At 32.9% G+C, this 12,790-nt stretch overlaps 1 protein-coding gene across 1 annotated transcript; it reads left to right on the top strand.

Annotated features, from left to right (window-relative positions):
• The first annotated feature begins 805 nt into the window (after positions 1-805).
• LOC132030630 (probable GABA transporter 2) lies at positions 806-8,575 on the top strand. The gene is made up of 7 exons (XM_059420340.1): positions 806-1,116; positions 2,084-2,314; positions 3,983-4,080; positions 5,581-5,767; positions 6,721-6,851; positions 7,068-7,304; positions 7,891-8,575. Exons 1-7 carry the CDS (start codon positions 1,026-1,028, stop codon positions 8,278-8,280), a joined length of 1,365 nt encoding a protein of 454 aa, XP_059276323.1. The 5' UTR covers positions 806-1,025; the 3' UTR covers positions 8,281-8,575.
• Positions 8,576-12,790: the final 4,215 nt, after the last annotated feature.

Here is a 12,790-nt window from a genome sequence, read left to right on the forward strand (position 1 = left end):
AACATTACGTGTGGGAAAGTACAATTATGTTGGGACGCAGTTTTATACTTTTTGTATTTTTCTTCTAATATGAACAAAATAATACTATTTCCTTCCGTTTATATTATTATTTGTCTTTTAGGAATAATATTTTTCTCACTTAATTAAGGTTGATCCAATACTTAAGAGGACAGATTTGAACAATATACGTATGTAATAATGGATGTAACTTATTATTTTTCTAAAGCATTAAATAGTTTTGTAATTAAAATGATTAATATTTGATACTAAAATTAGTATTTCCTTCTATATAAAAAAAGGTTGGTGGGTGGTTATTAGTTAGGAGTTAAATAGTTAGCCGTCTTTGGTTGAAGGGATTAGAAAAATAGTTAAAAGGTCGTATAATATAATGCAAGATAAAGGCAGTATAATGGAATTTTATGATTTGGTATTTTAAAATCGACACATAATGGTAACTTAATAAGACTTAAAACTACCCTTTTTTATGAAAAAGAAAATTAAAGATAAAATTATTGTTAAAATAGGTAACTTTTACATAACATCTCACGTATTATTCTTGTTTGCATAATAATTTATAAGTATAATTTTTGTACAACTATAATTCAATGTGTCACTGTCGAAGATGATATTGGACAAATATAATTCCTTCATCCGCAATCAGAGATGCGCGTATCTAAATTAATCGTGGGACCTCAAAGGCTCAAAGTGATAAAGATAGGCATATGGGATGTGACCTCAAAGTCAATGTTCCAGTGAGTTTTTAAATTGGATTATTATATGATAATCCTCCATTACCAAATGGTGCCAAAAACCTATAAAATCACGGGAAAGGTAACGTCTCAGTCATCCCCATAATAACAACATTGTGCCTTTGCTTCGACGTTTCCAATAAATCCTATTTCTTGAAAGTCTCTGTTTTTAACTTCTAATTTCCACTTGCTGCCCATATTGTTATTATTCTATACATTAAAAAACCGCACTATTATTATGTACATATGAGTTCATTGTAGCAGAAAAATTGCTTAATGGGTAAAGCAGAGCCTCTTCGCAATGACCCTTTTCCAGAAATTCAAAGGGAAGATGATGCTGGTGCTGCTTTTGTTCTTGAATCTAAAGGTTAAATTTTTTAATAATTCTTTTTTTTTAAGTTAGAAATGCAATATTTTTACAGTTTTATAGCTAAATTTGTTGCAGAATCCCTGTTCAGGGACTAAAAAAAAAGTTGTGTTGTATGGACCAGGAAAAAGAAATTACAACTGGGGTCTTTTTTATTAACACAAAATTTTACAGTTTTTACTGCTAATGCTGAAAGGAGTGTTTTTTTTATTTTTGGGAAAAGGGGAATGATGGCATGCAGTAAAAATCTTTGTTTTCTAGTTAAAAATATCATCTTCTTACAGTTCTATGGGTGATTCTGTTAAAAAAAATCATGTTGTATGGACCAAGAAGAAGAATCTATATGTGGGTTTGTTGTAGATTTTGAAATAAATAAATAACAGTAGGCCAATCTCTTCTGTAGCACAGTTTTACAGTTTTTTGCTGCTAATGCTAAAAGGGTCTTTTTTATTTTTGGGGAACATAGGGAATGGTGCCATGCAGGACTAAAAATCTATGGCTTTAGTTAAAAATATCAGCTTTTTACAGTTGCATAGACCGGGGTGGATTCAGAATTTTCATTCAGATAGTTCGGAAAAAACAACAAAAGCTAAATTAAAAAAATAATGTTGTCAATGTGAATCCAACCTAGGACGCTAGAGACAATCTTGAACACCTTGCACCGCTTGAGCTAACCTTTTGCATTTTTCAGGGTGTTCAAAAGTTAATATATATACATAAACACAGAACATCCACCCTATATATATACTGTAATGTTTTGCCGATGATTCTATTGCAAAATTCCTGTTCACACTAAAAAAGTTTCATGTTTTATGGACCAAAAAAAAGAAATTACACCAGGGGTTTGTTGTAGATTTAAACTAAATAAACAAATAACAGTAGTCTAATACTTAGAATTTAACAGTTTTGCTGCTAATGCTAAAATGGGTCATTTTTTTTTTTTCTTCTTCTTTTCTTTTGGAAACAGGGGAATGGTGGCATGCAGGATTTCATTTAACAACGGCAATAGTAGGACCAACAGTACTGACATTGCCTTATGCATTCAGAGGACTAGGATGGGCACTTGGTTTTGTTTGTTTAACAGTGATGGGATTGGTCACTTTCTACTCTTATTATTTGATGTCTTTGGTTCTTGATCACTGTGAGAAGTCCGGTCGCAGGCATATCCGATTCCGAGAGCTCGCCGCTGACGTCTTAGGTAGAGATATTCATGATTAATTGCTTTGCTTCCCTACCTGCACAATTTGACATTTTCTGTATAATGTCATGGTGATATGATTATTGTTGTTTTGAGTTTGACTAGTAGCCTGTTTTTTAATAACCGTGGTGTTCGAGCCAGTAACTCGTCTAATTCCATCTGTACCTGCTACCTCCCACCAAAGACAGGCACTGGGTAACTTTGTCCACCAAGGCTTGGACATAAAAGGAGACAATCACCTAGTGTTTTATCTCTGTTGGATTTTGTTGGATTTTGAACCTGAGACCTCATCATGAGTGGAGCTATAGCTTCGTCTATGGGTTCGGCATAACCAACAGTTTTGACTCAAACTTGTATTTGTGTAAGGTTTTATTTAATATGTAAAAATAATTTATCACAAACCCACTAAGCTGCAATTTCTAGAATCCAAAATCCATAAACTTAAACTCCTAACTCCGCCTCTGGACCTCTTGGTTCTCAATCTACTTTATTCACCACTAGGCCACACCCTTAGTTGTTCTGGTTCAAGCAGTAGCCTTTTTAGTTTGTTTAGAGTTTCATATGAAGCGAAGAATTATAGAGAAATTTTAGTGTTAGAGAACCACAGAGTAGTAAATATTAGAATGGGACGAGCACAAATGAGCGAAATGGATAGTGATGGATCATATGCTGACTCCAACTAGTTTGGAATTAAGGTGTGGTAGCTGTGGTTGCTGTTATTTTTCAATTTGTTAATATTTTCCTTAGTATTTTGGAAAAATGTGAATGGACTTGCAAAGAATAAGAAAAGAAACTTTTAAATTAACCAGTTTAGCATTCTTTTTAAGTCTATTGTGGTCACTGTCACACTTTATTGTGTGATATGATATGCTTTTCTAAAGGGATTTGCTGATGTGAGTTGTATATAGTGGTATTTACTAATTTTTGGACTGAGATCCAAAGATGATTAGTTGGTCTTTCATTTAAAGTTACGAACTTTTGCATTTTAAAATATATTTAAAAAGCTGTTTTACTGGAAAAAAGTTATTCCACTAAAAGAGCATAGTTTTTCTTTAGTGTTGTAGTTGGCCTTTGATGCTTCCAGTGGACCTTTAATGTGAGTGCAATTTTGGTGTGGCTTTGAAAATGATATTTGGCATGAATTTTTTACTACATCCACTAGACTTTAATATTTTGTTAGATTCACACCTAGGTGGAAAAGAACAAATATATAGTTAGTGTGCTTTCTATTTTTTAAAAATAGCGAATTTAGATAATTTGTGTTTGTTGGAGGAGGCTGAAAAAGATAATTGATGGAGCAAATGGCTTAAAGTTCTGAACTTGGTATGACGAAGTTAAACATTAAGAACCTAGTATGAAGAAGTTAATCTATAATGCTATTCAAAATTACCAGTTTAAAAAAAAAAAATCTATAATGCTAGACGAACAAAACATTAATTATTTTAATCTTACTCGACATCTTCTTATCCAATTTAGGCCACTTTTAGAAGTTCTCTAATATTTTCAGTTTCTTCAGCCATATGTTGATTACATCGTTTAATCTATTAGTCATTGAACGGTTAGATATATGAATGATGCCTTACATGTAACAGCTCTAACTCAAACTTGAGCCCTTTATAACCACTTCTTTTAAAACTAAAGGATTAATCTTGTGTTGCATTTTTGTAGGCTCTGGATGGATGTTTTATTTTGTAATATTCATTCAGACAGCAGTCAACACTGGCATTAGCATAGGAGCAGTTCTGCTTGCCGGAGAATGCCTTCAGGTACTTGCTTTTTGGAACAGCCAATTTTCATTTTCCAGTTCTTCATTAATGTTAATTGTTAAATAAACTTCTCACTTCAAGAAGTTCGCATTACCAAGATTTACATATATTTGTATTCAGGAACTTTTCCTTTCAGTTATCCACTTATCTTTTTCATTGTTTAAAATCTGACTCGACTAATATATACGCTTTACCGCAAAAATACTTCTCCCTTCGTTACAATTTTAATTGCCTTAGTTTGATTGGGGCTCGGAGCATAAGAATAGAAGGAAGACTTTTGAAACATATGGTTTAAAACAAGCCATATATATTTGTGTGGCTATAAATCTGATCATCTCATTAATTGTAAAGAGTGGGACGTATAAAGTTAAATTGTTACTAAATATATATAAAGGTGTCATTCTTTTGGGACTGGCTAAAAAGAAACAGTGTCCCTTAGATTCGGACGGAGGAAATAAGAATTTAGAAAATCCATGAAAATCAATTCTTACGGTAATATCGCATGTATTAGCTGATTACTTGGACTTAATACATGTCGTCATCCATATAGATCAGTTATCCACTTATCTTTTTCCTTGTTTTATATACGCTTTACCGCAAAAATACTACTCCCTCCGTTACAATTTTAATTGTCTTAGTTTGGAGGGCTCGGAGCATAAGAATGGAAGGAAAACTTTTGAAACATATGGTTTAAAACAAGCCATATATATTTGTGTGGCTATAAATCATCTCATTTAGGGTAAAATGAGACGTATAAAGTTAAATTGTTACTAAATATAGAAAGGTGTCATTCTTTTGGGACGGATTAAAAAGCAAGAGTGTCACTTAGATTGGGACTTAGATTGTTCAAGAAAAGAAAAATATAACAGAATGCCTTGATAAATAAGGTTTCGCGTCTTTAAACCTCTGAAAGAAAGAAGTTGGTATCCCTAATACAATTAACTAATGATAAACGTTAAACGAGGCATCAGTTTTATCATTGATATCAAGCTATTAAGGTTATCCACAACCTTTCTTGTTACTGTGCAGATTAAGTCCATTATGATTTATCTTGAGATTGGCCAACCTTTCCTGTTGCATGTACAGAATCAAACTGCCAAATGGTCGTTCAGTTTCTTTTATAAAAGATGTTACTTCTACAATATGCTAATCTCTTTGGTTAATAAACCTGCATCCCAGTTCATGTAACAATGTTAGTTGCGAAGGAATTTTAATAAGCTAAATTGACATTTTGCATTATATTGGAGAAGTGGAGGTACTTGTCCTTTTGTTTGTAATTTTGCCTGCTTTGAGTTTGACCTGTTAGATCTTTTAGTTATTTGGGTACTCACCGATAAATTGATGGAAAGGTTATTCAGTTTGTTATATTCCTCGAGGTCATTAATACTAAAAATTATATAGGAAAACAGCACAGTTGAAATAGTTAATATTGCTATGTTTATGTTTTTTTTTTTTTTCAAGTTATTGAACAGTTTGTTATTTCTTTTTTGCTTGTACAAGATCATGTACGCCGAACTTTCTCCAGATGGGCCACTGAAATTGTATCACTTCATTGCAATGGTTACAGTAGTAATGATATTTCTCTCTCAATTTCCGTCCTTCCACTCCCTGAGGCACATCAACTTGGCGTCGTTGTTTCTGAGCTTGGGTTACACTTTCCTAGTTGTTGGTGCTTGTGTTCGTGCTGGTAAGTTCTAATGTTCTGTGTGGTTCAGGTTCTTTTTTATGTCCTCAGAATATTTCTGAACAATTTGGAGAACTGAACACACTAGGTTTACCAACTATCTTCAACCTGCATAAACTTGGTTTACTTGAAGAGAAAATCCTGCAGTTCTATGATGGAGAACAACTTTAGCCTTATTTCTTTTTCCATTAGCTGTGAACCTTTAGGGGTCGTTTGGTTGTTGGTTAGGAAGTTAATTATTCATGTATTAAACTAGTATCATGTTTGGTAGCATTTTAGTTGCTATGTATAAAATTCAGCACATCAAGTGTGGTGTTTGGTTACCTTTTTTTTTTTTTTTTTTTTTTTTTTTTTGGGAAAAAAAAAACACGGCCCAATGGGCTATGTTATTAAGAAATCAGTAAAGGGTCTTGCAACAAAACAAATAAACAATCCTATTCTAGGAAATAACAAAAGGAAAGTAGAAAGAACCCTAAAATTAGAAAGTAAAGTGTCATGCTCCAGATCAAAATGTGCCCATTTCCAGCTTAGAAAACCTTCTCCATGTCCAAATTTGAGCTCGATATTGCTGGAAATGGTGCATCGAAGTTGAACTAATACATGTCAAGTTACGAGGGAACCTATATATTATTTTATGCAGGAAAAACTAATACATGAATAACTAAACCCTGCTTAACTCTAACCAACAACCAAACGACCTCTTAATGGGTGAGTAGAACTGGTTTCCTTTTTTTTCAGCCATGACATTTTTTGTTGTAATATGTCATTCTAACAATACTCTGGAATATAAAATCAGAAATCATTATAAGTATAGTAGTGTATGTACAAATATGGAAACCTAGCGTGAAGCAAAGGAGACGTATTAGTGGAGAAAGTGGAGCAAATGTTTCTTGTTATTAGCATGTCACTTCACTATATAGGTCTGGGTTTACCTGAATATTTTCAGCATTATGCAGGTACTTCAAAAAACGCACCTCCAAGGAATTACTCCTTAGAAGCCTCAAGCCTATCACGGTTATTTAGTGCTTTCACTTCTATCTCCATAATTGCAGCCATTTTTGGGAATGGAATACTACCAGAAATACAGGTATACGAATAGTTCATTTATATTGGTATTTTTCCTTATAATTGCTTTTCGCTGAGTTCCTTTATTTAAACAATCATGAAAACCATTTTACGATGTCCAATGGTCTTCACTAGTTCATGTCAGATATTTCAAAATGTCATAATGATGGATGTACTACCAGTCAATAGGTTGTGATCACAAAGAGACTGGAGTTAATTTTTAGTTCAATTAATGCAGGCCACTCTTGCTCCACCAGCAACAGGAAAGATGTTGAAAGGCCTTATGTTGTGCTACTCTGTAATTTTGGTTACTTTCTACTCTGCTTCTGTTTCTGGATATTGGGTATTCGGAAACAAAGCCAATTCAAACATTCTCAAGAGCTTAATGCCAGATGAAGGACCTTCCTTGGCACCGACATGGGTATTAGGTCTCGCGATTGTCTTTATTCTTCTTCAGCTCTTTGCCATTGGTTTGGTAAGTCATGCATTAGCTGCATAACAACTGCATCAAATACAGCAAAATAAATGTTGTTTCGCCATCATGTTGTGAGAAAATGACAAAACACAGTCCCTTAAGTATGCACTGAACAGTTTTGCTCCTTTAAGTTTGTCAAAAGTTAACACTTTTAGTCTGTCAATTATTTACTGAAGTCTGCCTCTTATACTTGACGGGAACTATGAAAAAAAAAATTAGCGTGTACTCGCATTTAGAGGTACAATATTTGTAGTTTCTGCTATTTTTGATTTATGCCTAGAGTCTGGTGAAGTTTCTAGAGTCTAGTGCATTTTTTATTGTGCGTATTTAGGATTTGACGAGACTTTCTTGGTGTTTATGGTTAAATATTTTTTCCACTGTTTCTGTAAAATCTAACAGATAAAGTTCGATAAATATTTGATGGTGACTAAAAGTGGTAACTTTTGTCTTTTGGCAAACTTAAAGGACCTAAACTGTTCAGTGCATACTTAATTTTGAACCTACCCTCAAACATAAGGAACTATTTTTGTCGTTTTCTCGCATGTTATCGTCTACATGGTGGTAACTATTTTAAAATATGAAACAGGTATATTCTCAAGTTGCTTATGAAATCATGGAAAAGAAGTCGGCTGATGCAAACAAGGCTGTTTTCTCTCCTAGAAACCTAATCCCAAGGATAATCCTCAGAACGCTGTACATGACCCTTTGCGGGTTCTTTGCAGCTATGTTACCATTCTTTGGTGACATTAACGGTGTTGTAGGAGCCATTGGCTTTATTCCTCTTGATTTTGTTCTCCCAATGCTACTTTACAACATGACTTTCAAACCAAAGAAATCATCTATTATCTTTTGGATAAATACTTCTATAATGGTTGTATTCTCTTGTGCTGGTCTTCTGGGATCCTTTTCTTCTATAAGGAAATTGGTTCTAGATGCCAATAAATTTAAGCTTTTTAGTAGTGACGTTGTTGATTAACCTCTCTTTGTTTAGATGACAAATGTATTCTAGTTTGCTTAGCCATATTGTATGAAAGTTGTTGATAGTGAGGATTCATGTAGCCGACCCCAACTAGCTTGGGCTTGAAGTGTAGTTGTTTTTATGTATGGAACTGCGGGAATTTGTATTTCAAAAAGTAGCTTTCTGGTCTCTGCATCAGCATGATTGTTACTAAGACACAAATTTGAAGTTGACTGGTGACTAGAGATTTACCTATTTTCTTATACATTTGATCAGCTGGAATTTTCATTGTTAAAATTGAGAAGAGGTCATTTAACAAAATGTTGATGGTGAGGCCCTTTTTCTTGTGAACATTGATCCTTCTTTTATTGCTAAAGTATATATGGTGCATTTCTTATAAATCATACAAAAAGTGCACTTATGATGAATACAAGGTAGAAGATCAGGAAGCAAGTACTCTGGGAGTTGGTCGAGGTGCGTGAGATCTGGCTCAGACATCATGGTTATAGAAAAATAAAAAGTAGTAGGTCAAATGATTGTGGAATTTTCTCCTATGTGGGTGATGAGTCTTTCTTACCTTTATACTGTGGAAAGAGCAATATTCTTTGGTTCCCTTTAAGCCAGAATACTTCAGATTTTGGAAAAATGTCTTCATGATGACAAAAAGACCTACAAGTTGCACCATCTAACTTGATAAGTTAGTTAAAAGAGAACATAGATAAGGGCTTCTCTATTATCGATGATTTTTACTCATTTGCCCAAGTCCTGATGGATAAAGTTATCTGGTAAATGTTTTGGTGGCAAGGCGAATTTAGGAATTTAGTTTATGAGTTATGGACCACGATCATTTTTCTTATTGAGTTCTACACAGATTGTTTGTGTGTATCTATATAAACTAAATTCTTTATTAACACAATAATAGAGCTTAAGCTAAAGTTATTGACTTCTGTTGGACCTTTTACTGGTGACCCCTATCGGTGGAACGTAGCATGTACTTAATGGTATAATCAAAGTGCTAACAAGCTAGAGCAAATGCCTCAATTTTTTTTTTTTTTTTAAAAACAACTTTATGTAGCTTCCGAATAAAATTCTAGTAACATTAAAAGGCAGGGAGAAGAAATTATATTTTGATGTCGTCATAGATTTTATTTGAGATTATGAAAGTGTCATTAATTGTGATTTGCGACTGTCATATTACCCTGAAGTAATTGCTAACCTCAGCAAAATGAAAATTAGGCTTGTTCAGTAAGCTGATTTAGAGTTTCTTATTAATTGTTTTTACCTATAGTAATGAGTCACTACAAATTAATCATTCAAAATTGAGGATTCAAATCTTTATTGATTGTTCTTATATAAGGTGGAAAGGAACATCAAATCTATTTTACATCATTCTACTGTAATACGATATCGAAGTCAAAATTCATTAACCTCGTACTCAAATCGGTATATCCGTCAAAAGAAAAACAAAGTTGCAGTATTCTATGGGTGTTAATTAGATTTAGGATACCAGTAATATTTAACGTATGTAGTACTCCCTCCATTCCATAATAAGTGGTGTTTTAGGCTTTACATTTTATTTCAAAATAAGTGGTGTTTTAGGATTTCAAGAAGAAATTGATCTTATTCTTCCAAACTTACCCTTATTTATAATCAAGAATCATTAAATAGCTTTTCTTTTTCTAGGCATTAATTAGGGGTAAGTTAATAAAAACACTTATAATTTTCTAGGAGTAAGCAATTTTTTAAGGGGTATACATAAGCTAAAAACGCCACTTATTATGGAATGGAGGGAGTAGTAATTGTCATGGCACGAAAATCATCCATCAAAGTGGGGATGTGCCCATTTGGCGTGGTATCTAACCGGATTAATTACAGGGGGACAAATATGCATTATTAACGAGGTCCACCCCATTAAACAAAACAAAAACCAAAGACCAACGTTTTATTTAAGTAATTAGATATTGTCACGATGTTTGGATTTTATTAATCAGTCAAACAATTGCCTTGAGAGTTTCCACCTTCCAAAGCTAGTAGCCAAGAAAATTGGTCTGTTCCCCAAGTTTTGCGAGGTTTCGCAATTAGTTCTTAATAATAAAATCCAGTTTTATGCTCAGGACGTGCATTATTTTATTTTCTAAAGTCTCATCTTCTTGTCAAATCGCCATTATTAATTCTACGTACTTTAATGTGAAGTCATTTAGTACAAGCTTAGCCTAATTATCAGCGATTTATTTTATTTGACAAATCACAGATTTATTAAATCAATTAGAATACAATATTTTAATAAAGTCAGTGATGAAACACGGTGGCAGATTCAGAATTTTAACTAAGAGAACTCAAAATATAATAAGTAAATACATAAAGAAGCCAAGGGAATCCAACATCTCCTGTATATGGCTATATGCACAAAAAATAATAATTTTAACCTGATATGTATAATTTTATTTTGGTATATGTGTGTCAAATTAAAGTTCTTATATTAGCTCTACAATTTTTACTCTATTATAATTATATATAGTAGAACCTACTTGTATAAGGAAATATAATTTAATTGCCCAAAGATTCTTTGGGTATATACGCTAAAATTGTTAGAATTAATTTGTGTCGTACCTAGTTATTTCATCGAGTTTCTGTCACCGCCCCACCAATATTGCTAAAAGATTGAGAGAAGAAACCAACTTTGCTCAATTTGAACTGAGTACTACTCCATATAAAGCTCATTTCTTGTAGTAATAAAGATGCTTTCAATTAAATGCTCTTCATAATATGTCATCTAGCTTCTCAAAAATATTGGATTTACTTCTTTTTTTTTTATATGCCAAACTTGCAATTAAGAGCATATAATATTAAATCTTTTTTCATAATAGAGGAGCAAATATGACCCTTTTTCCTTTATTAAATCAATGAGAATATGATATTTTACTAATAGCCAGATTAATTTGTTAGATTTTGAACTTAGGTTAACTGGTTATAGATTGAACAAAGAGAGTTATAGTGTCCAAGTGGTGGGTAAATAAAAGACCTCACTAATATGTGTGTGGATAAATAAGACTCGATAATTGTATAATATATATTAGCATGTGATAATTAACTAAGCATTATAGTAGAGACCAACCTTTCTCTCGCTAGCAATCAGAAACAATTTAGTGTATTTTGTTCTTGAATATGTGATATGGTTGATATCTCAACAATCAAAAGTACGTGGTAGCTAGCGAACTATGAAAGTTGCTTTCAGGATTAACTGCTGACAACTGCTGTTAAATCATGGATCGGAGTTGACGGTATGTTCTCTCACCCCTCTCAAGATTATGCGTTCATATTTAGATATCATGTGATCTTAATCTCTACCATGGTAGTACATAATTAATTTATCACACAATTGACATGTACCTAATTATTTGATCGAGTACGTACCTACTTTAATTTCTTAGCTTGAACTAATATAAATCTCATTTTTTTGTAATAGAGATGCTTTTGAGGTGCTCTTCATAACAGAATGCCTCCATATATACAAATTTATCTTAGATTATTTTGTTTTATTCAAGAGAAAGGAACAAGAAAATTTTGGAATCGATTAATTGATTGAATTAAGTATATGGTGGTTTAATAATCTGAAAAGATAAAGATTAAAATATTTTTGACTTGCATGCATAGCCTATGTATCTTTTGTTTGAATTTCTAATTAGGATTGGACCACTTAAAATTAATTTAGAAAGAGACAACACTGTGACTCGACAGTTTTTACGTAATTATCATTCAATCAAGATAACATAATGCAATGTGCTATGATTACAAGTGTTGATCTCTCCATGAATTTCCTCCTAGAAAAACCTGTGCTATAAGATGCACAATTTAAACTGTAGTGTTACGAATTCGTTATATCTTACTTTTTTCGGTCTTTTTTATCCGCCATTTTAGTCAATATATGTCATATTTGAAAGCCAAGATGACATTAATATTTCTTTCTAATTCATCCTTATTATTCCAAAAAAGATGACATCATTATTACTCCTATCAGGAAGAAAAGGGTAATCGAGTCAAATACTTCTACCAAATGGTTTTCTAAATGCAAGAGGACAAAAAACGCGAGACTGATACACTTGGGATTTGAATGATTAAACATATGACCCAAAGTATTTTTCGAACCCCTTTGTCATTACGCTTGAATCTTGCCTTATGTAAAGAGAATTCCACACTTTGTAGTTTGTACGTGATCAAAGAAATTTGTTTTTGTCCTATTTAGTTCGCATAGTATAATTTTTCTATGTAGGTGATTCATTTTAGCATCGTTTGCTCTGCACAGCTTCGCCCCTAGTGTCTTAATGAATGTCCGAGAATAAATAAATGACATATAAGGACCGGAGAGGGAGCATTATTATAGACTCCCTCCGGATCAAAAAATTGTCCACTTAGCCATTTGCATATCCCGTAAGAAAATACTAACTCCTAAACAAAAGTAGATAAGTTGACTAAATTGCCCCTAATTAAATAGGTATTGGGATTTGATCACATAGCACTTAGTAGGAGC

The sequence above is a fragment of the Lycium ferocissimum genome, chromosome 9 (assembly GCF_029784015.1).
Source record: "Lycium ferocissimum isolate CSIRO_LF1 chromosome 9, AGI_CSIRO_Lferr_CH_V1, whole genome shotgun sequence".
Lineage (NCBI taxonomy): Eukaryota > Viridiplantae > Streptophyta > Magnoliopsida > Solanales > Solanaceae > Lycium > Lycium ferocissimum.